Genomic DNA, 25,633 nt, shown 5'->3' with positions numbered 1-25,633 from the left:
TGCTTTTATATGATAATTTCATTTTATTTTGATCCAAGTGTGGTGGTAGCGCGGCGTTATCGATGGGGTACAGGTGGCATTTTTTCGGGGCATAAGGGATTTGTTTCCAATTTGGATCGAGTCTTGTGCTTTCCGGGTTCCCTGATGTCCTCTAGGTGGTGGTGACATGGTGATGGCAGTGTTCCTTGAAGTGGGGTGGCGGCGGTACGATTGCGGCGTGTCGTGGCGGTGGCGGTTGGTGTGGGTGCATAGTTTTCAGCACATGGAGGTGGAGGTGGAGGTGGAACTGGGCTAGGTTAGCGATTGGGCCTAGGGTTCTGATTTTTCTTGGGGCAGTTAGGCTTTTAAATAGTTATTTTTTTTCTTTCTTTCTGTTATTTCCCCTTGTTTAGGGAACTGTAGGTTAATAATTTAGCTTACTTTCAATAATTCCCTAAGTATTTTTGGGAGGTATGCACTTTCATGCCTCTAGAGTAGTATCAAAGGAGGATTTATGCTATTTCGATGTATTTAATGTCAAATGAGTGACTTAGTTATATGTACCATCGTGAGTACTAACACATCTTCTCGTCTGTCTAGTGACAATAGAAAAGAATGTAATGGCCATTCTGGCTTTTGATCAATACATTGCCTCTAGCTTCTTTAAAATATATATATATATATATATATATATATATATAAAAAGAACAAATGCAAGTGTAATTTTATGTGCGGTGAATTTTCACTTTTATCTAGATAATTATTCAAGGGTTCATTTGTAATATGAATGTTTTGTTTTGTTTTTTTGTTGTTATGTGAAAATTCACCATTCACTTGTTATGAAGACAATTATAAAGATTTTTTTGTTAATCTAAATTATAGTTTTTTTTTAATATGAATGGTTTTAAAAAAGACGTTGGTTCTCAAATAAATAATAAATATTAATTAAATCTAATTAAAAAGAGTTGACTTTGGATCTTAATTAGTAATAGTTAGACCAAAATATTTAAGAAAATTAGTTTAAGAAAATTTCAAATCAGATTGCTTTGAATTTATTTTTATATTAAATGAGAGGGCATATAGAGATTAATTATTTTTACTTGATTGATTCTCTGAGGCTACAAGTAGGCTCGGCAGCTAACATCATGATGATTTAGCGCAGTTTCTGCTACGGATGGGTTATGCTACTGAAGCACTTCATTTGCCTGGAATATATAAGAGGTATACTATGAATTAATTCAGGCGCTTTGCATATTTGATGTCACAGACTGAGTGTAGTTCTCTGTTTTGCATATTCATAAATTTTCATTTTGATGGGCTTCTTCTCTTTTGTTTCCAGCATAAAATATGTATTATTCTTCTGGTACGTAGAATAACTGTGTATTAGCCTGGCCATATGTAGATACCTGTATACCAGTTTATAAGGTTGATTCAATGATTGATGGGTCTGGCAGACTGAAACATTATTTTTGTGTTGAATCCTTTTTTGCAATTATATGATAGAAAAGGCTTTTAAGCATCAAGCAGCTTACATTTCATTTCATTTTGAAACTTACAATGCTATCCTCGTTTTGTAGGTTGGAGTTTGATTTGGCCATGCAGAGCAGTGATTTGAAAAGAGCTCTCCAGTGCCTTCTCACAATGAGCAACAGCAGCGACTTGGGGCAAGATAATTCAGGATTTGATTTGAAGGACATTCTTACCATAACAACTAAGAAAGAGAATATATTGGAAGCTGTCCAAGGAATAGTGAAATTTACAAAGGAGTTTTTGGATCTTATTGACGCCGCAGACGCTACTGGACAGGCTGAAATTGCTCGGGAGGCTCTGAAGAGGTTTTCTACAGCGCCTTCTGTGAAAGGAGCTTTACAGGGTCATGAATTAACAGGACAAACTCTTCGGTTAGCCAATCATGGAGAGTTGACACGACTTAATGTATGCTATCTATATCTGGACATGCTTAGTTTAGTAAATGAGCTTTCTGGTGCTTCCAATTATTTTAATTTGCACGTAATCGTAATAACAGACAAAACGACACCTAAAAATTAATACATACCATATTGTTGTCCATATTCATAATTGAAACTGTGATTTCTGGGCGCTCTTTCTCTGACCAGTATACAATTGAAAAATGGGAAGTTGTGCTTTTTTTGTTTTTTTCCCTGAAAAATAAAAACTATGCTTTCCCAGTATACTAGTTCCTGACACCTATGTTTTCCTCTGCGGAATATCAATGGTCTACTTTTATCTTAGCTGTGTTCCATATTACTCTTGCTGATAGGATTTCTTTTCTCCATTTCCATATCATACCTAAAATCAGTGACATGCAATGCAGAATTTGGTAAACAATTGTAATCCGTTGGTGCTGGAGGGGAAGCCGCATTCGCAGCTGCAGTTTTGGGAGACAATGCCCTCATGGAGAAGGCTTGGCATGATACTGGAAATCTGGAATGCTTGCTGAGGCTGTGCTTCATGCCCATGTATGACATTTTACATATGCTTGTACATATAACTCTTGAGTCATATGCCCACGTCCATGAAGAACCACAAACTTATAAGAAGTTTCTTGAAATTTAGATAAGTTTCTTGAAACCTATAAGAAGCTTTTCCCTCGAGTCATATAACTCTCGAGTCTTTTAAATGTTACATGAAATTTAGAAATATTATTGGGCCTCAAAATTTATTTGAAAGTACACTTTTGCATGAAGAACCACAAACCTATAAGAAGTTTCTTGCTATGCCGGTAAAGAATTTCCTGCTATGATTTGATGGAAATTGCATGTTAAGAACCACTGCATAGAAGATTGTTAAAATTCTAGGGAAAATAATTAAATTTTTTGTTTAAATTCTCAAGTAAAGCTGCTAATCAGAAAATAAAGTGTAAAGATAGAAAAGAAAATATTTATTTTGAATATCATTTTGTTCGAGAGTGTCTGTTGTATGAACCCTATTTTACTTGGGCGAACGGCTGAACGCCCCTGCTATTACCATTGTACGTTCAAAGTTGGGATTTTTACAATGTGTTTGAAGTTTTACAACTTGGGATTTTTGCATTTCGGGATTTTCATATTCTGCATTGAAGGGTTGGAGATATGGAATTTTCCCTTTTTGAGTTCAACGACACGAAGTATTGGAAAATAAAACTTAAGATTCCAGAGAGAGATGTTTACATGCCATAGTGTGTTCCCATCTGTACAGTAACATACTATTGGATGCACTGGGTATAGTCTCAAGGACGTTTGGCAACCAATGGACATAGTACTCCATCACAAGATTGTAATCCGAGCTTGGAAAGGAAACCTATCCCATGGCCATCCACAAAACCAGACAAGAAGCAAATATACTTAAAAGGCTGAAAAAGTCCCAAGTATGCCTGAAATCCTTGAATTTGGAATGTCGGTGATATGTATTGTACCGGGCATGTTTGTCTCTGTCTGTCACATTCTTACTGTTGTGAAACTTCCACCGTTTAGACAATCATCAAGCATGCACACAAGACCTTTAAGCCTGGGTTTTAGTTGGGATTAGACTTCACAATCCTGTGCTGCTCAGGAACAAGGATAAATTAAAGGAGGTGTTAAAAACAGAATGGATCATTCATCAAATCAAATAAGGAGACAGCATCCACAACCTTGAATAGCAGCTTCTAAAGAATATTTTATAGGGAACATTTCCATGTAAATCCCATGAACACTGGATCAATCCAAAACGTGAAAGGACTTATCAACTAAGCTCCTGTTAAGAACAGAAAAGAAAGCATAAATGAGAAATCAGTATAGGCAACATAGAGCGTACATAGCAAAACCAGACTTCAAATAAGGTATAGTAGTAAAACTTGTGCCCACTTAAAGGATAAATGATTTGCCTAAATACTAACATTTACCAAAACAAAAATAGAAGTCTCTGTAATATAAATTTGAGGTCCAGCGCATTCATTTAGGTAATAGCCCTGGTTGTTCATGAGTTGCAAGGAATTGAATTTGGCTTCCAAATATATATGCATGGCTGATGCATGTGGAAATAAAGCACGAACACTACTTGAAATCAAAATTTTAAAAGGAGAAGGCTTACCCAAGCCTTTTTTGGCAAAGGCACTAAGTAGAAGCGTTTTCTAAATGCGCAAGTCTTTTGTAATAAAATTGTAACTACAGCAGACTTGCATAATTGCAAGGAGCCTGAGTTCTACATCAACCGAACAACAGCAGACTTACTACCAAAGATAAAAGACATGAGAAGATAATTAAGATAACTAACTAAACATCCAGAAGAAGTAGCTGAAGGAAGAGATCGCATTCATCACTCAGTAAGTTTTGATTATTTATTTATTTTTTCAGGAAAAAGAAAAAGAAAAAGAAAAAAAAGAGAGAGCTTTTCCCTCCTACTGTGCACTTTTTGCGCCTGCATGACTTTACCAGAGCAATTGCTGCATTTAAGCCTACGCCTAGGCAGAAAGCGTGCCTTAAGGTAGCCTTTTATAATCTTGCTTGAAATATACAGCTTGAAATCGGCGCACCCTCGTCGGCGCGGGCCTCTGGCCTCGTCGGTGTGTGGAGCGTGCAGCCGGACGGGCTCTAGCCTTCGGAGCAATGATTCTCTCAGATGGTGAGGATGGGGCTGACCGAGTGTTGGCCGTTGTCGAGGTGATGGATCCACTCGATCCCAATCGGATCCGTTCTGATCTGGGATTGAGTGTGTTGGATGATGGAATAGGACGCATGGCTTGGCAGGGGATGGCAGGGGACAGGCGGATTGGAGGGAGGAGGTGGAGGATTTGCGTCGTTGTGGCCATGGCGTCGTTCTGTGGCTCTGGTGGTTCGTTGTCTTCACCGGTGCTTCGGTTTCTGGGGGTCAGATTGGGCGACGATCTGACCGTTATGGTGGCTGGGCTCTGGACGGAGATCGGGTCACGGCAGAGGCGCGGTGATGGTGGCGTTGTGGTGGCGGCGGTGTTGGTATGGCTGTGGTGTAGCTGGTTTGGGCTGGAACCCTGCATATTCCATGTTGGGCCTGGTGCTTCTTGGGCCTCGGCTGGGGCTCTGGATTTAATTTTATTTATTGTTATATTTATATTTTATTGCTGTTTGGGTCCAGCCCAAGCTGTTTTATTTTTAATAATTCTTATTTTGTTAAGTTGTCTAGGTTGGATACGCTTTATGCGACCAATAAAATCCTACATATATTGTGTAGGCCTAGTCGGGCTACGTGCCTGGGTATGCACTCTACGTGCCTTGTCTGCTCTAAGTCGGCGGCGACCTTTTTGCTTCATCAAATGGGTGCTACCGCCTAGTGGCAGGGTGAGACTAAGTGTCGTCGGATTTACTTTTCGGCGGCAACATAAGAGGAAAGCTGTGTTAAAGCTGGTAATTATGCTATGTTGTACTCGGGGTACATATCGAGTTATCTTTCCGCTATGTCACTGCTATGTTAAAGCAAATGGAGTCGCTATTTGTGCGCTCTTTGCTAGTTGGTGCTTGTTAGAATACAAGTCTTCTGTAGAGATTTCTGATATTATTTCGGAAAATATTCTAGATGCTTATTGTAATCAGGGGTTTAGGCTCAATGTCCCCCCTTGTATTCGACAGTTTCATTAATCAAGACTTGAGGGCAGCCGCACCAGCCCTTTATTCAAAAAAAAAAAAAAAAAAAAGAATAAGTTCGACAATAGGAAAGAGGGCTTTTATATAGGTATAATTAGATACATATCACTGTATGAATTTCAGCTATTTAGAGAATTCAGGCAAGAGTCTATTTTTGTTATCACCTATTTCTGTTAGTCTATAACTTAAATTTACATATATCACATATACCTCTATATGTCAAGAACTATAATATTGAAAAACAAGTTTACCAAGTACAAGTCAGCATTATATAAAACATCTGTGACTGCTATATGTAAATGAATCAAAGAATTAACTACTTGACAATGTAGATATCAAAACTTTCCAATCCTTGCTGAGGATATTCAAGCAATATGTATAAATGCACATATGATCTTCCTAGGAGGTTGATAACTTCCTATGCAATTGGATAGTTATAAGCATAACATCTCCTTATCTTAGCTTGGAGTCTAATTTTAGTCAAAGATCTCGAGCATTCCAAAAATAAACAACATGCAACTGGATAGTTATGAGCATATCTTTGTTTTTCAATAAAGAAAGCCTCAGACCTTTAGTTATTCATTTTGTCGTTGAATTAGCAATTAGCAAGGCATTTGAGCAAAGCAGGAATTTAACTTTGTTACTTTCTTACCAAACCTATGGCCACTGGTTGCAGTTCTAAGAATAATATTTACACACTAATGAACCACAGACACTTAGTAAATATATGAAAAGTACAAAGGTCTATAATATTTACCAATTGTTACGAAACTTGACATTTATGGTGTATACCATAAGATTTGTAGGCAAGTAGGGCCAGCTAGCACTTCTTCCGTCCTTGTAGAAGTACTCATGGGTTCCTGGGCTGCAGGAGTATCCTTGCATTGCCCACCATACCTGTTTGAAGTCTGAACAACCAAGTACTCTGATGCTTGTTTTTGTAGTCAATAGGGATATATGAATTGCATCATAATCAACCAAGTATCCAATTTTTGAATGTCTTGCATGCTTATATAGTCACACATATTTAGGATCTCAAAAGTGAAACTACAAATTCTGTGGTTGGGAGCTAGACAATACCTCTACAAACCGTCTGGGGCTTCCTTGAAAGTCTAAAATAGATAAAAAAAAAAATCCAACAAAGAGTAAAATAAGACCTATTGTTCATCAAATTACTATCCACCACACCTCACCATTGCCAGTCATTTGTTCCTATTCCTTAAAAAATGACTACATAGAAATGTTAAGAAACTTTTGATTTTTCACAAGTGACTAGTACAAATAACTAAAGAACTCATCCATGTGGATGATCTACTCAGATATCAACTCATAACCAATGACTGTTCTCTACTTCTTCAACATTTAAACTCTATATCAGAAAAAGGATACCGACCATGAAAAGGAAAATGATGAGCCTATATGAAAAGAATATTGAGACAGACATATATACGTACTAACTTGCACAATTTATGATCATCAGCTAGTTTGTATGCGAAAGGTTTGCAAGATTAGATCGATTTTATGACGATGAGAGGGAGCACGCCCGTAAACACTCATGAATGTTTCATGGATGCTGACAAGCGTGCTCTCTCTCATCGTCAAACAAATCCAATCATAGCTTGCCTCAGTAATGGCAAAGAGTCAGATTAGAATGTTTTCAACAATCGAGATAAAATTATTAAGAAATTTGGCTGGCAAATTCCACACTTGTCATGTCAAAGCCAAACAAATTTGGGAGAAAGCAAATGATACAGAAGTACCAATACCAAAACTGCAATCATCACCAATTAATTGACCAAGATTTAGGCAAAAGAAAATGACTACAGCAGTGCATACCTAGAGAAACCCCCAGACTGGAACCACTGTACCCTTTTTTTTTTTTTTTTTTTTGTCGAAGGGAATTAATAAGGCAATGGGCCAAATAACAGTACAAGGGACACAAGTCTGCAAAGCATGATTCACATGGTCAACTGCCAAAACAAGCAAGACTAGAGAAATCAAAAGAAAAGAACCAAACAGCTGAAAACAGAAAGCAAAAGCAATAGAAGAAAAAGGACATACAGTATTTGGTTGATATAAACATATATACATAGTTAAGACCAACAGTACAAGAATAACACATCAACCATGATCATAAATGTACAACTATATAATGTACGACCAACTGGTCCCCAAAACCCACCAGTTGCCGACAAAAAAAAAGTCACCAAAACCACCACATGAAATTAACATAGTATCACATGCAAGAAAGTCTCTATGACATGAAATTAACATAGTATAACATGCAAGAAAGTCTCGAGTCACAACATCAACACGCAACCTCTAATTCAGCAGTGCCAATACAAATTAGCACTTCCCTTTGATGTTCCTCATGCTCATGACCATCATTGTTTGTGATCATATTAGCAATCATGCTGTTTCATACAGTTTTCTGTCTGTTTATTACCTGTATATATGTAATGATTTAAGTATATCCAACACAATAGTCTTGAAGAACTTGGCAAGAAAATATGTTCTCACATGTACAATATCGCATACCAATTGTTTCGCCCAAATGAACTCTAATATTTGGATTTGTAGTTAGCAGTGAAATATCAATTCCATAGATCAAGTGAAACAAAGCCAACTGTTGAATGTCTTGCATTCCTACGACTCAAACCTGAATGTTGATCTCTACCTATTCTAATCATCTTATATCACTGCCACACCTCATGTTCCAGTCCTATTAACAATTCTTACAAAAAGAAACGAAAAAAAGATTAAAAGTATTTAGAAATTTTTATTGAAATTACATTAGTTAAGATTTTATTGAGGTAAAACAATTTAATTATGTAAAATTGAATCACTGAACGGGTATGTGCCAAAATATTTTAGTTTTCCAAACAAGTGACTGTAATGTAATTAACAAGATAACGCATCCATGTTGATGTACTAAGAGATTGATCCATGAACAATGACCACTCTACTTCAACAACATTTAATCTCCATATCATAACACGACATCAACCAACAAAAAGGCTAATGGTAACCATTCTGGAATAAATAATATGATTGACAAAGATAAATGACAAATTACAAAATGTTATAAGCTTATCAGCCAGTTTACATCCCAAAGATGCAAATACATGGAACATAGCATCAAGGACAGACCTGGACAAGTGCAGTTTAATGACAAAGAGAGGGAGCACTCCCGTAAACACCCATGGCCTTTTCATGGATGCTGACAAGTGTACTCCCTCTCTTCGTCATCAAAACCACTGATAGCTCAGCTCATAGTCATACACTTATACAGTAACTGCTAAAAGCCGAATTAACATGTTTTCCGCTAATCACAATACAATTATGAAGAAAGTTGACATATACAAGTTCAGCACCTTTCATGTCAATGCCTAAAACATGCAAGACAAAAAGAAAAGAAAATAAGCGCAAATGATATAAAAGTATCAATGTACCAAAACTTCATCATACAAATTAATTGACCTAGCTTCAGGCACAAAAACAGACGTCGAAGGGCATCACCATTCACCAAGAAAAAGTCCCGGACTGAGCCAATTTACTTTGTTCTCATAGCTAGTAACCAAAATCTGCCACCAGATATTAATGAACACAATATCACATGCAAGATAGGGATCTCGCTCCACGGATTAAAGGTACACCAGGGATGACAGGCTGATAAGAAATTTATCTTGTACCCCAACATCAACAATATGTAACCTTCCATACATAGAACCTAAAGCTTGTAGATCAAAGGAGTTAAATCATATTGTATGGACCAAATAACTGGGCAAACATATGGGTTGCAAAGGTGGTGATCATGGAAACTCCAGATATGCATAGAAATCTGACAGTGAAAAATCAAATTCATGGACTTATGAAAGCCAGATCAGTAGAAAGTACTTCAAGAAAAATTATAATGTTGGAGTGTAGATACTCTTAGAGCCATTCTATACATGTAGAAGAGCCTTGAATAATTTGAGACTTGACTGAGAACAATCTGGATGCTAAGCTTTAAATAGTAATCAAAATCCTTTGAAGCTTGAAACTTTAAACCAAGAATTTTTGCATATAAGGTTTAAGAGTTTAAGCCAATTAGGAACGGTCAAATTTTACAGATAATAGACTACTGTAAAGAAAAGGAAAAATCTTCCACTTACCTCTTCCTCTTCCTGGTCTACTTACAGAAAAAAGAAAATCATGAAATTTTCAGTAGTTATTCCGATCCTTTTAAATAGTAAGCAAAATCCTTTGAAGCTTGAAAACTTTTAAGTCAGGAATTTTTGCATAAAAGGTTCAAGGGTAAGCCAATATATTTTACAGATTTGAGACTACTATAATGAAAAGGAAATCTTCCAGATAACTCTTCCTACCGAAACACCACTACTTGGTTACAGAAAAGAAGAATATCATGAAATTTTCAGTAGTATTCCAATCACTTCTCTAGCCGATGCATGAAGATCAACTTGTAAGGAAAACCTAACGTTCCATTTACCAGGCAGATCAGCCACACAAAAACTCAAGCACAGGAACAAACAGAGCAAACAAACAGATAAACGGAAACCTCAAGCGAAAGAGTAGGTTCCAAAACTCTAAGATCAGACTCAAACAACAAACCCACACCAAGCTGCAGGAAAAAAAAAAAAAGCAAACATGCGAGAGTGAAAACCCACTAGTTTGGATATTGGAAGAAGCTAGAAGAAAGCTCAAGCTTTGCGTCTCTCCGAAGAGTAAAGGACTGAGCTTTTGTTTTGTTTTCTGGTTGGCCGAACTCCAAAGATCAGAGCTTGTTTGAAAGCAAAAAGGAATAGTGTGGATTAGCTGCGTCAAATCATGAACAGCTTGACCAGAGAGAGAGAGAGAGAGAGAGCTACACAAATATCAACAAGATAACAAATTTAAAGACTATTTCTTTGTACTTAAGAATGTCATTGGAGCACCGAAATCAGAGCCATGCCCTTTCAGATTAAACCTTAAAGTTGTATTTTAATTACTATTAAGTACTACTAATGATGATTAAAAATGTACCATTATATGCAGGCAGATCAGCCACACAAAAACTCAAGCACAGGAACAAACAGAGCAAACAAACAGATAAACGGAAACCTCAAGCAAAAGAGTAGGTTCCAAAACTCTAAGATCAGACTCAAACAACAAACCCACACCAAGCTGCAAGAAAAAAAAAAAAAAGCAAACATGCAAGAGAGTGAAAACCCACTAGTTTGGATATTGGAAGAAGCTAGAAGAAAGCTCAAGCTTTGCGTCTCTCCGAAGAGTAAAGGACTGAGCTTTTGTTTTGTTTTCTGGTTGGCCGAACTCCAAAGATCAGAGCTTGTTTGAAAGCAAAAAGGGTGTGGATTAGCTGCGTCAAATCATGAACAGCTTGACCACAGAGAGAGAGAGAGAGAGAGAGAGAGAGAGAGCTACACAAATATCAACAAGATAACAAATTTAAAGACTATTTCTTTGTACTTAAGAATGTCATTGGAGCACCGAAATCAGAGCCATGCCCTTTCAGATTAAACCTTAAAGTTGTATTTTAATTACTATTAAGTACTACTAATGATGATTAAAAATGTACCATTATATGAAGCGAATGGACTGGCATCTACGTATTTAACGTTCCACAATCTTCCACGTGTTGACTCATAAGCGAAAAGGAACGGAATCTGGAAGGAAGCGAAAGGGGTTATCCAGTTACGCGCGTAGTCAGGTCCCACACACGTGACCGGGTATATGGTATTGGATAAGGAGGTGGGGAGCACGCCCAACAAGTGGGTGTGGGGGCCGGATTCGGATGTGGATGATTGAGTTTTGTGATAAAATTTTAGTTGTCCTTGGTGTCGGATGTCACGTCTATTTTTCGTTTCTCGTATGGCGGCAGATGAAGCTGCTAGGGTTGATGCAACAGTGGCCACCGCCAGTGGTGGTTGAATGTGGATTTGGATTTGGATTTGGTTTTGGGCCACCCAACTTTATAGTACTTTGAAAAATGCTTCTTTTGAAACAAAAAACATATGTTAAAGAATTTTTTTCATTAGAATCTCTAAATCTTAATCACATATCCATTCCTTAATCAGACAACATAAATATCTTTTTTCAATACAAGGTATTGAATTTTAAAATTTAATTTCTAATATTTTTTTTAATTTCTAATCAACAAGAAAATAACATGAACTATTTTGTGGTTTTTTTTTTTAACTATGCTAAAAAATAATAATAATCATTTTTTCTTATTGTTTATTTTATTTTCTATATTTTCTAATACATCATGATTAATTATTTAAATATTTGTTTAGTTTTTTTAATTGCTAGCTCAATTTTTTTTTTTTACAAATATAATGGATAGACTTAGATTTAGTTATATTTATTTTGTTTTCCTTCACCAATATGTGTTCAACATGTATATCATATATTTTTATGTCACATGATCTTAATCATAGTTTTAATTCTTATTAAATAAATAAATATATATATATATATATATGCAATCCAATATTATTGAATTGGAAAGTCTAGAGAAAATCAATATAATTTTTTTTTGGGTATAATTATTGTCCTTAATAGTAATTTTATAGTAGGTTATATATGTCATTTAATAATTTATAATAGAGTGAGGTCAAATGAGCAGATTTGGATGTCCCAATAGCAACACTTTATGTTAAATACTTCGTGTTTCAAAAAGTGCTACTATATGAAAATTTTTAAGATGATTTCAACCCTTGATATTTATACTAAACTTTTTTTTTTAAGAGTTAACTTGATCCAAGCCCAAAACTTACATCCCATATTAGATGTAGTCCGTATGATTTTTTGATTTTTTTTGTTAATTGAGGTTCTATGACTCAGCTGCCAAATTAGATTGGAAAATGTTTAAGATCCCAAAATGTTATACAAAAAACCTATACCAAATAAGGTGGCATGTGCCACATCTTCATCTTAATCCTAATAATTTCTCACATGTCTTCCTATTTTATTCTTTTTCATTTAAAATAAAAATTGATAATTAAAATTTTTATTTTGATAGAACACCTCCAGAGTCCTCCACAGTGAAGATGACCCGCCATAGCTATAGCCATAAAATCATGAATACAAGCAAACACAATGACAAAATTATAGACAAGAATCCGATAAAACTTTCAAAGAAGGGCAAATCATGCAAAGACACTTTACTATTCCTAAGGCCTCCGATCCAAAGCCAAGAATTCTTACTGCATTGGCATCTTCCGCACCATTCCTCAAGTGCCTTAATCAATAGTTGAAGAATTGAAGGTCGATGCTTCTAATTTCTAAAGATGAACGTCATCTTAGTTAGATTACATGACTTGTTTCAGTTATGTTTAATTTTTTTTTCTCTTCTAAAAAAAAATTGTTTAGTATTTCAAGGCTGGGTATTTATAATCATCCACCTCTTTCTATGCATCTGTGAACTGTTGAATTTGCAGAGTTATAGATTGCTTTGTTTGATCATCACGTCTTCCTTTCAGATAAGGAAGTTATTTTAATTTTTTTTTTTTATACTTTTTTAGGTTAATTGAAAATGAATATTATTAGATAAATAATAATCATAAGAGAAAATATTTCAAACAGTAACCGAACTTAGGCCGACTCCTAACTTCAGTACCCGACTATGCAAAACTATCACTTTGGTACCCCAAGTTTGAAGCCTGACCTAAGAACGATACACGCCGTCCATAACAGTGTTAAGAGCCCAACCACGTGGCAATACTTGAAGGGTAATTGGGTCAGTTCAACCCAAATTCATTCTCACTCTCTCAGTCAAACAGAAATTCAAGAATTCCACCCAAATCACAGCACCGGTACCAACTCCTCCACTTCCTCCGCCTCTTCCACCACCCACTAACTCAAACCATAACCCAAGAAATCCCAACATCCATGGAATCGCAGTTCACAAACACAATACACAACCAAATCCTTCATGGCTTTATCAATTTCTCTGTGAAATTCGTAAACCATGTTGCACAGAGAGAGAGAGAGAGAGAGAGAGAGAGAGAGAGAGAGTCCTTTTTGATTATGGTAAAGCTTCGTATCACACAAACACACATCATTGACCAAATGGCTGCCTCTTTAGCAGATCCCTTCTTCTTCTCCTGGTCTCCTTCATCTGGGTTTTGTCAACTTGTGATTGGAAGTTTATGAGGAAGTTCATGATGAACTGGTATTCAAGCCTCAAAAACCACAACCCAGAAATTTTCGGAGTTTAATTCCCACACAGGGTCAGGTCTCGTCCAGAGAAGCAGTCGAACCAGAAACTAGGCAGGAATGAGTCGAGAACAGCTGGAAATGTAGCCGGTGTCCAAGAACACGGCTGCCCGAGACCAAACCCAGAAACCAAGTCATTAAAACCCGATCAAATTCAAAAAATAATTGCACAGGCTTGTTGGCATAACGAGGAGATGAGATTTCATACCATAGGTAGCCAAAATGGTAGTCGGAATCGCCGGGAATTGTAGAGCTCGCCGGAGAAGTCTCGGAGCTTCCAGTTGTCGTTGCTCCTTCTCCGTTCAATGCATGAGTGATCCAAAGGCATATGGACGTAGGTGACGCAGAGACGAAGGGAATGGTGGTTGTGCGCCATCGTGGGGTGGCCGGACATCATCCCTCCAGTCGGATTTCTTTCTCGGGTCGCAGCTGGTGTCCGGGTCAGAGAGCAACTAGCTCTCTCTCTCTCTCTCTGTTTTTGGTCTCCCGATCTCCTTGTTGGAGAGGCCTTGGAGTTCGGCTATAATGGCTTCTTCACTCTTGGTCATCTTGGCCAGAGCTCGCGTAGGGACAAGTATTATTAGTGAGACCAAAAAATTGGTCTCAATTTTTTATAATTAAAAAGAAAAAAGAAAAAAAAAAAAGTTGGACCAAATTACCCCTCAAAATATGCCACGTGGTTAGCTAGTTAACGCCGTCATGGACGGCGTGTACCATTGTTGGGTCAGGCTTCAAACTTGGGGTATCAAAGTGATAGTTTTGCATAGTCGAGTACTGAAGTTAGGAGTCGGCCTAAGTTTGGGTATTGTTTGAAATATTTTCTCTAATCATAATATGCTGCAAATTATTTAATTGAAGGTGATGACTGGATATATGCCACGTAGGATGCCACATCCTTTGGTATTAGTTTTTTGTATAATTTTTTGGTGTATTTAGCACTACTCAATTAGATTTATTTCTTTTTCTATCTTGCTCACTGAACAACTAAATTTTGCATTCATAATATACCCTTATTTAATATTTTTTGCACAAAAAATAGTTTAAGTCAATATATTAACTATAATCCTAAATTATTGCAATCTTCTTTAATGTAAAATTAGCAAATTTAATATGTTGACTTTAATTTATATTTTTAGTTTGGTTCTTCTTTTTTTTTGAAGGAAAAGAGGTCAGAAATTTATTGCACCAATAAGAAGAATTACATAGAGGTAGCTTCAGCTGCTAAGGCAGCAAGCAGAAATGAGGGAGAAGAAAAATAAAAGCATTCCTGGATTTCAATACAAGCATGTGCATCCATGAGGTGAGCCACCCTATTTGCACTTCTATGAACATGCACAATCTTTAAATTTGGATGAGACTCAAGTATCAAACTTAGATCATCATATATTCGACCCAAAGCAGAAGTATTAGGGTCATCACGCTGCATCAATTGTCTTTGAACTACTTGTGCATCAGTTTCTAATATAGCAGGAACAAGCCCCTGCTCCACAGCAAAATTCAAGGCCAATTTGCATCCTAACAACTCCACATGTTCTGGGCCAAGTAGACCTTGAAAAGGTCTACCTCCACCAGCAAGAAAACTGTCCAAATTGTCCCTTACTATGAAACAAATACCTCCACATTTGGTAGCAGGATTATATGAACCATCTACGTACATTGATCTTACACCATCCCATAGGAGGAGAAGACCAGCGTGCTGTCCTCATAGTACTACCAACCAATGGTTTCAAATTATGAAATCTAAAAGCATGCAGCCTAGACATTGCCATAATAAGTACCTCAAGAGCTATGACACTTATGTTGTCCCAAATCCTACAATTTCGTTCCTTCTAAATGCCCCAAAGGAGATAGATCAAATCACCCAGGTCTTTAACCGAAAGCTCATGAGCACAAAAACTAATCCACTCAAGAAGATCAAGATGAGAAGAGTGAGGGTTATAACAAACCTATGATAGCACACCATTGGTTTGAAGCACCTGTTTGGTAAATGGACCATCCCGGGATAAATGAATTGTAGTCTCCAAGTCAGTAGAGCATAGAACACAAACATTTGAGTCCAAGACCACCCTTTTCAAAGTAAGCCTCTCTAGGGAAGGTAAAATATTGTGACAAACTCTCCAAATGTGAATTTTAGCAGAATTCGGAATGACAACTTTCCAAAACTTCTTCCAAAAACTCACATCCACTGATATCTGGAAAGGACTTCTAGAATGTGATACGGAAAACTCAAGACGGTACGTCGACTTAACTGTAAATTTATGTCTCTTCTCCTCCCTCCACACTACTCTATCTTCAACTGCTCTTGTACTAAGAGGAATACTCATAATAGCTTCTGCCTCTTCCCTTGTAAACACCCTTCTAATTAAACCAGCATTCCACTACCCTGTATGATCAAGCAAATCGCTAACCTACCTAACTTCTAACGAAGCAGTATCATTAGCAGCCAGTTTGTAGTCTGGAACTCCAGGCACCCAACAATCCGACCATATGTTTATAGACAAGCCATTACCAATATGGCAATAGTCGTAGAATCTCCCTAGTAGAAAACAAACTTGTCCATAAGTAAGAAGGAGAATTAAAAGGTTCAGCCAACCATAAATTAGAATCTGGAAAGTATTTTGCTTTGTAGATCCGAGCTACCAATGAATCCGGATTGTTTACCACACGCCAAGCTTGTTTGGCTAACAATGCAGAGTTGAAATTAGATAAACTTCGAAACCCTAGACCCCCTTCCTCCTTAGGGTTGCATAAAGCTATCCAAGACTTTCAATGAATTTTTTTTCTTATCCAAAGTACTACCCCACCAAAATCGAGCACATATTTGCTCAAGATCATTACAAAAATTCTTTGTGAGTTGGAACACACTCATAGCGTAAGTAGGTAAAGCTTGAGCAACCACCCGAATAAGAATGTCCTTCCCAGCTCCACTCAACAACTTTCCTTGCCAATTCGCTAGCTTCTTTGACAAATTATCTTTGATGTAATGAAAGGTAGAAGTTTTCTTCCTTCCCACATAGGTTGGCAGACCCAAATATTTCTCATGAGAATCCACTTCCGCAACCCCCAAAAGGCTAGCAATATCATCTCTCATGAACTCCGAAACATTTTTGCTAAAAACAACAGAACTCTTATGAAAATTAACCAATTGACTAGAGGCTCTACCATACGTCTCAAGCACTTCTTGAGTCTGATAACAATCCTCTAAAGATGTGTGGGCATAAAGCATGTTGTCATCAACAAACAATAAATGATTAATTGCTGGGGCTTCATGGCAAATCTCAATGTCAGATAGAACCCCTACCTCCTGTTTTTGTTGAAGCAAAGCTGAAAAACCCTCTGCTCCAATGAGAAATAAATAAGGTGATAAAGGGTCACCTTGCCTCAGTCCTCTGCTAGGTATAACAAGGCCCTGAGGTTTGCCACGGATCAAGAAAGAATACCTTACAGGGCTAACAAACTGCATTACCATTTCAATCCAGCTAGAAGCAAAACCAAATCTCTCCATCACCCTTCGAAGGAAAGTCCACTCCATCCTGTCATAGGCCTTACTAAAATCGAGTTTCAGAGCCATAAAACCCTCACTGCCATCCCTTTTATTATGCACAAAATGAGCTACTTCATTAGCGACAAGTATATTGTTTGTAATCAGCCTTCCCGGTACAAAAGCACTTTGAAATGGAGATATCAAAGTTGGGAGAATAAGCTTCAATATGTTGGCAATAACCTTCGATCATATCTTGTAAATTACATTACATAATGCAATTGGCCTCAAATCATCCATATGTTCCGGATTAGGCACTTTTGGAATAAGGCATATGTGTGTAAAATTAATCTGCTTCAAAAACTGACTTGTTTGTAAACAATTTTGTACTGCCTCAGTAATGTCGCTCCTAATAGTGTTGGAAAAATAGGGGAGGCATGCCATCCGGCCCAGGGGACTTGGTTGGATACATATGAAATAAAGCATACCTCACCTCTTCCTGAGAATATTGTGCACATAACTGAACATTCATCTCTTGAGAAACGCAAACTTGAATTGCTTCCAAGGTTGTGTTCATAGCTTCCATATCAATCTCGGAGGCAGTAAACATTGTTGAGAAATAAGAGGTTATCACCTTCTCCACTTCCTCATCATCCTCACACCATTCGCCATCTTCATTGTACAACCCACAAAGAGTATTTTTTTTCTCCTCGTATTAGCAGTCTTCCTATGAAAATAACTCGTATTTTGGTCTCCCTCTTTCAACCAATGCACTTTGGAATGTTGCTTCCAAAAGCTTTCTTCCTGTGAAAGAAGACACTGTAGATTTTCCATCAGTTGTTCTTCTCCCTCATCACAGCTTTAGACAAATGAACATCAAGCAGTTCCTCCAATCTTGCTCGAATACCAAGCATCTGCATTTGTCTACTCCGAAACGCCCTTTTCTGCCATTTATCTAACTCTAACCTTGTAGGTAATTTTCTTCGTCACACGAAACATGGGTGAGCCAGAAACATTAGTAGCCCAAGCTGTCTTCACAACATCATCATACTCACTATTCTGCAACCAGTAAGATTCAAACTTGAATCTATAATGGATCCTTCTCTTAGGCAATGGTGTCGTGCTGGCATGAAGCAGGATAGGGACATGATCTGAGTCACTAGGCGGTAGATGTTGTAGTCTAGCATAGCCATAGATATCAAACCAGGAAGATGTGCAAACTGCTCTGTCCAGACGGAGCTGGGTTTTTGAGTTCCACCATGTAGATTGAGGGCCATGAAACTCTATGTCTAATAAATCACCATAACCTAGAGCATCAAGAAACCCTCGTCTTTGTCTCTCTGCCCTAATCGAACCTTCTTTCTTCTCATCATTATTGAGGATGTCCTTGAAATCCCCAATAACAATCCATGGCAGTGCATCTAAATCTCTCAAATCACGTAACAACTGCCAGGAAAGATAACGTTTGGACGTTCGTGCATAACCGTAAAAGCCAGTCAATCTCCAGTGAGGATTTCCAGCACCGCAGTCAATGAACAGATCCATATGATGTTGTGAAACTATTCCAATTTTCGCCTGCACTTCGTCACTCCAAAACATACCCAAGCCACCAGCTTGCCTATCGCTCAAGACTTCCGGTGAATTGGGAAACCCTAAGGCAGTGGACAAAGTGTTAAAATCAGAGAGATGATTGATTTTTGTTTCACAGATGAAAACAATTTGAGGACGATTATGAGCAATCAAATCTTTCAATGCTCTCGTTGTTGTGTTATTGCAGATCCCTCTACAATTCCAACTAAGAATTTCCAAATCCATGGTAGTAGAATTCTTGCTTTCTAGATCTCTAGAACGCCGCGCTAGGTCAGATGCTCTCAGTTTGGTTCTTGATTGAATTCAAAATATATATATATATATATATATATATATTAACCTATTATTCTTTCTTGATCTTGCCTGTTACGTATAGCCTGATTCTCCTTTCTTCTTCTTCTTCTTCTTCTTTCTCTCATCTCCTATCAATCTTGTCTCGTCTTTCTTATCACTACCATTGAAGTAAATATTATTATTTCATATTTGGAATGATAGAGGTAAATGCTACATTGACGTTTTCATTTTATATTCTATAATATAGGTACATATATGTTCTGAAATTCTTGACTTAAATTTTCCTCATTCATATTTACTCTCTTAGATGAATCATTTCTATCTTATTAATGGATTGATGATTTGTTGTCGTGTAAATATAATTTTTGTTTATGTATCTGCTCTGATTCATCTCTTGCTTCTATAACTCAAGAAAAACTTTTATGTTTATTTGTCAAATGGTTTTAGGGTGGTTCTAGTTGAACCTCCAAATTTGATATTTGGACCTCCATCTTTTTTCAATTATTAATAGACTTTGTCAACTCATATGAAAAGACAAATAAGGACAAAGAGAGGAAAAAAATAAATAAATACTCTTCTACCTCCCTTATTAATATAACATTCAATTTTCTTTTGGACAATCACATTAATATAACATTCAAACTTTTTTTGGAATTTCCTTATATAACTTTATAATTTACCTAAAATAATTAAATAAAAATAATTAATTTCTATATATGGCCTTATCTTTTAATACAAAAGTAAATCAAAACAATTTGATTTGGATTTTCCTTTAACAAATATTTTGGTGTAGCTATTACAAAATTATTTGAGAACCAAAAGTTTTTTTTTTTTAAAGGACCAAAAGTCTTTTTGACATGGGTGGCTCTATTCATACCTCCAAATTTAATATTTAGACCTTCTCTAATTTTTTAACTATTTTATTTCCATTTTCACCCTTTTGCAAAAAAAAAAAAAAACCATATGCTATAATTCTATCCCTTTCTCTGTTCTTCACCACGTCAATCCCTCTCTCCCTCCCTCCATCACCATTTGATCGGATCTAAAGAAAAAAAAAAAAAAAAGGAAGAAACAAACTTTGATATAGGGCTGGGCATTTAAGCCCGAAAACCCGTAAACCCGGACCGAACAGTCAAAGCCCGACTCGAACGGGCCGGGCCTAATTTTTTTTTTAACCAAACGGTTCGGGCCCGGGCCTTGATCTTCAGACAAACGGTTCGGGCCGGGCCTTGTATTTCAAAGCTGTCAAAGCCCGTCAGGCCCGTCATATATTAAAGAGGACAGATGTTCATGTAGTATTGGTCCTCATATAAGCCTCAAAATTTTTATAATAGGATCATACACACAGGATTGCATTCTCACTCAAATACCTAATAACCTAAACCTAATCCTCATTCCTCACTCCTCAGCCTTCATTTCCTTCGTGTAGCCCGATCTGAACCAAATAGCAATAAGAGGCGGCCGCCTCCTTCTCCTCCGCTGAGACACTCAGACCCCCGCCGCTGAGACGCCCGCTGCTGCTGCTGCTCTCTCTCTCTCTCTCTCTCTCTCTCTCTCTCTCTCTCTCTCTCTCTCTCTTCCTACTTCACCTGCGGAGCTGTAGGCCAGAGAGCCGGCCGCCTCCTTCACCGGATAGATCACATCGCACCAGAGGCCGCCTCCGTCTCTCTCTCTCTCTCTCTTCCTACTTCACCTGCGGAGCTGTAGGCCTGAGAGCCGGCCGCCTCCTTCACCGGATAGATCACATCGCACCAGAGGCCGCCTCCGTCTCTCTCTCTCTCTCTCTTCCTACTTCACCTGCGGAGCTGTAGGCCGGAGAGCTGGCCGCCTCCTTCACCGGATAGATCACATCGCACCAGAGGCCGCCTCCGTCTCTCATTTTCTCCCTCTCCTCCGCCATAGCTGTGAGGCCGAGACACCAAAATAGGAGCTCGTTGTTCTTCAGGTCTGCCATCTCGTTTTAGCTTCATGGGTTCCTCAGTTTATTGATAAATTTAATCTCTTTATGTGCTTATATGCTTGTGAGTTGTGGTTCCTGAAAATGGGTTTTAATGTAGCTTGTACTATGTGATTGCAGGCTTGTACCACTGCTGAACACAACGATCTGTGAGTTTCTTTTTCTGGGTTTTTGCAACTATTTGTTCAGTTGTTGTGATATTCTGATAGAGTGATTGTTTTTGCGTCTGATTGAGTTATTATGTTTGTGTTTGTCAGTTTATGTTTGCTGATAAAATGAGGCTGAAATGTGATGGAATTGTTGCATCCTAAATTTAAATTTTTGATTTTTAGTGACTGCAAATATGCTTGTGAGTTGTGGTTCCTGGTATTTGATTTATTGCCTACTGCATTAATTTTTACTTGCTTGCTGCATATTGCTATTTTATTTGCTACCTGCAGTTTCTGAAATGAATGAGTAAAGTTGATTATGTTGAGTTGCAGTTTTGGGTATTTGTTTATATATTAAGAGATTTGCAGTTTCTGGTATTTTTGTATATGGACTTGTTGATAATCTTGAATATTGGTATTGAAGTAGCTTCTGTGTGTACTCCTAGTTGAGTAAAGTTTTGGGCCTTTTGGCTCTTAATGGTTCTTTGTTATTGAAGTAGGTTCTCTGTGTAGTGCTATTAATGGTAAAGTTGCAGCTTGAATGGTTCTTTGTTATCTAAATCTATTTATGATGGCTATTGTAGGGAAAACTATGGAAGCCAATTGATGGATGGCCGCATTGCTGCTGGATAGGAGGCTGGAAAAATGACTTGCTAAATTGCTGCATCTGAATTAGGACTTTATATTTCATTGGATATTTGTATTTGAATCTGGACACTTTGAATTTGAATTGTACCTTCAATTGTCTTGATGAGTATTTGAATTTGGACACTTTGAATTCGAATTTGCAGCTTGAACTTTGTATCTTGATATTGTGTTTTGATTCAAATCTTCAACAGCTTGAAATTTGCAGCTATATATGAATGAAATCTGGATATATATATATATATATATATATATATATATAAATGCATAAGCAAATGGTCAAATACAGGTTTTTGGGCCCGAAAGCCCGCAAGCCCGGCCCGAAATGAAAAGGGCCGGTTCCGGGCCGGTCCCTGTTTTTGTCAACACGGGCCGGGTTCGGGCCTAATGAAAAACGGGCCGGGTCCGGGCCCAGTGAAATTATAGTTGAGCCCGGCCCGTGCCCAGCCCTACTTTGATATGAAATTGAAAAGAAGAACAAACCATCATGTGCTCTAAGATTCACAAGTCCAGTTGGGCAATAATCAGAAATGCTGATATTCTCAAGACATCTTTATTAACTAGTTTGCTGTAGAAAAAAGTTCAAAATTCAACTTCAATTGTGCCAAGTAATTTCAAAATTCTTGAGGAAGAACACAACATCAGTTTTGAAACTGAGAGTTTAAAATCTCATCCGATCGTGAAATTGTTTGTGAGTAGTATTTCTTTTTAGGACAAAATACTGTTTACTCCCTATACTTATAGGGTCTCGACATTTCAATCCCTGACGTTTCAATTTCACCTAAAAAGTCCCTGAACTTTCTAATTTCATCTAAAAAGTCCCTGCCGTCAATTTTCCGTTAAAAAATCTGTTATCTTGCTGACGTGGCACTATTTCAACAGTAAAAATGACTATTTTACCCTTATTGACCCAAAAAAAAAAATTTACTTTCTTTTTTTCTTTTTTTAACTCTTTTTTCTCTATTTTTTTAATTTGTTCTTTTTTACTCCAACTCTTTTTTTTTAACTCTCTTTTCTCTAACCACTGCAAGTGGCCTAGTGGTTCTTGCCTAGTTGGGTGTGCTCCCCAATCTAAGTTCGAATCCCGAAGCTGTCAAAGTGGCCAGGCACTGTGCTGCAATGCACAGTTGGAGCATTTCACATGCGCCGAAGGGGTTTATCTTGGGCCTAGGAAGCCTTTGGGTTCCCCTTGACAAAGTCAAAAAAAAAAAACTCTCTTTTCTCTTTTATTTATTTATTTGTTCTCTCTGTTTTTTTTTTTTAACCCTCTTTTCTTTTTCTTTTTTACTACTATTTTTTCTTTAACTCTTTTTTCTCTTTTTAAAAAAAAAAAAAACTTTTTTCCTCTTTTTTTTATTTGTTCTCTCTCTTTTGTTTTTTATTTATTTTTTATTTCTTTCTCTTTTCTGTTTACCTCTTCTTCCTCTTCCTCCTCTCTGCTCTTCAGCGAGCATCACCACCTCTCCTAATCACCGTTGGCGTGCCCGCCGCTCCAAGCAAGTGCTGACCATTCCACCATCCATCCATCATCCCGGTCATGCCAGCAAGCATCACCACCTCTCCTAATCACCCCTCTCCATACAACGGTTCCAAACCAAATCGGAGCACACCCAAATCAAATCAATTCATGTTCCACCTCCCTTTCTTCGGTGCCAAAACTGTTCAAACATTTCTCTCTAAAGTTACGATCAGAAACAGCTAAATAGACCAAAACATGGAAACTCGCAGGAAACTCAAATATCTTATCCTCTTCGAATCTCTATTGGCTCATCATCTCAGCAAACCAACACCAAAGAAACGTTATTGACGTCGAGAGAAAGCTTCTGACATAGCTCCGAGACCACGAAGGGGCCGGAATCTGAAGGGAAGAGAACCCGACCATTCCGGCTTCCAGGCGTGGCCAAAAACTGGAGCTGCGATCAGGGAGGAGGAAAATAAGGCGTCGAAGAGCAGAGAGGTGGAAGAGGAAGAAGAGGTAAACAGAAAAGAGAAAGAAATATATTAAAAAAAAAACAGAGAGAACAAATAAAAAAAAAAAAAAGAGAAAAGAGTGTTAAAAAAAAAGAGAGAAAAAATTTAAAAAAAAAGAGAAAAGAGAAAGAAATATATAAAAAAAAAACAGATAGAACAAATAAATAAATAAAAGAGAATAGAGTGTTAAAAAAAAAAAGAGAACAAATTAAAAAAAAAAAGAGAAAAGAGAGTCTTTTTTTTTTTTTTTTTTTTTTAAAAAAAAGAAAGAAAAGAGAGTTAAAAAAAAGAGAGAAAAAAGAGTAGGAAAAAAAAAGAAAACAAATTAAAAAAATAGAGAAAAAATAGTTCAAAAAGAAAAAAGAGAAAAGAGAGTAAATTTTTTTTTTTTGGGGGTCAGTAAGGGTAAAATAGTCATTTTACTGTTGAAATAGTGCCACGTCAGCAAGATAACAGACTTTTTAATGGAAAATTGACGGCAGTGACTTTTTAGGTGAAATTGAAAAGTTCAGGGATTTTTTAGGTGAAATTGAAACGTTAAGGACTGAAACGTCGAGACCCTCTAAGTATAGGGAGTAAACAGTATTTTGTCCTTCTTTTTAAGTTCATTTTTGTTGTTGTTTTTTATTGTAGAGATTTAATTTTTTTTCTTTGAACAATCATTGTAAAGATTGATATATAGAAGAAAGAGGTTTAGAGGTATAAACATATAAAAATAGGTCCAAATATTAAATTGGGAGGTATGAATAGAACCACCCTTTTTACAACCATCCATATTGCAAAAAAAAAAAAAAAAAAAAAATTTCTATTGGGACCTCCAAATCTACTCACTTAACCTCACTCTATTATGAATTATTAAATGATATATATAACCTACTATAAAATGATTATTAAGGACAATAATTATACAAAAAAAAAATGGTTATATTTATTTTCTCTAGACTTTCCAATTCAAAAATATTAGATTGCATTCTTTATTATTTTCCCTATTTATTTTCATTTTCCAATTTCACTACATACTCATTAAAGCATTCATATATATATATATATATATTAAGAAATAAAACTATGATTAAGATAAAAATGTATGATATGTATATTGAACGCATATTGGTTAGGGATATATTGTATTATGCCCTAAATCTAAATCTATCCGTTATATTTGTTAAAAGAAGAAGAAAAAAAAAAGAGCTAGCAAATAAAAATAAATAAAAAATATTTAAATAATTAATCACGAGGTACAGAAAATAGAGAAACATTAAGAAAAAATGATTAATCTTTATTTTTTTTTTTGAATAGCCAAAAAAGAAAAAGTAAATAAAAAAAAATCACATAATAGTTCATGTTATTTTATTTTTATTAATTTTTCAAACTCAATTCCTTGTGTTTGATTTTTTTTTATTGGATAAGAGATTTATGTTGTCTGATTAAGAAATGGAAATGTAATTAAGATTTATAGAGTAATTAAATCATTGAAATGACTAAGTTTTTATTATAAAGATCTTATTTTGTTTGTAAATTAATTATATGAGTGAGGTTATTTGAGGAACTTTAGTGAGGTTTAATGAGTAAATTTAGTATTTGAAAATTTGATAGGAGGTGTAAAAAGCATAGAGGTCAAGTGAGCAAATTTGGAGGTTCCAATAGAAAAACTCAAAAAAAAAAAAACCTATGATATGATTTAAAAGAAAAATATTTATAATTGTCTAGTTGTTCGGCCTCTCCAAGAATCACTTTCTGATTCTGTCACTAA

General features: G+C 36.6%; 1 protein-coding gene and 1 long non-coding RNA gene across 2 annotated transcripts; both read left to right on the top strand.

Moving 5' to 3' along the window:
• Positions 1–1,153: 1,153 nt before the first annotated feature.
• LOC121050028 lies at positions 1,154–2,552 on the top strand. The gene is made up of 3 exons (XM_040508565.1): positions 1,154–1,200; positions 1,557–1,914; positions 2,315–2,552. The coding sequence occupies exons 1-3, from the start codon at positions 1,154–1,156 to the stop codon at positions 2,438–2,440; spliced, it is 531 nt and encodes a 176-aa protein (XP_040364499.1). The 3' UTR covers positions 2,441–2,552.
• An 18,398-nt stretch (positions 2,553–20,950) lies between these two features.
• LOC112169065 lies at positions 20,951–22,026 on the top strand. The gene is made up of 3 exons (XR_002924526.2): positions 20,951–21,103; positions 21,236–21,264; positions 21,849–22,026. It is a non-coding gene; the product is annotated as an uncharacterized LOC112169065 (long non-coding RNA).
• The last annotated feature ends 3,607 nt before the right edge of the window (positions 22,027–25,633 follow it).

Source organism: Rosa chinensis, chromosome 6 (assembly GCF_002994745.2).
Source record: "Rosa chinensis cultivar Old Blush chromosome 6, RchiOBHm-V2, whole genome shotgun sequence".
NCBI classification, from domain to species: Eukaryota; Viridiplantae; Streptophyta; class Magnoliopsida; order Rosales; family Rosaceae; genus Rosa; species Rosa chinensis.
The sequence above is the reverse complement of the archived record's forward strand: the minus strand, read 5'-3'. Positions and strand labels throughout refer to the sequence as shown.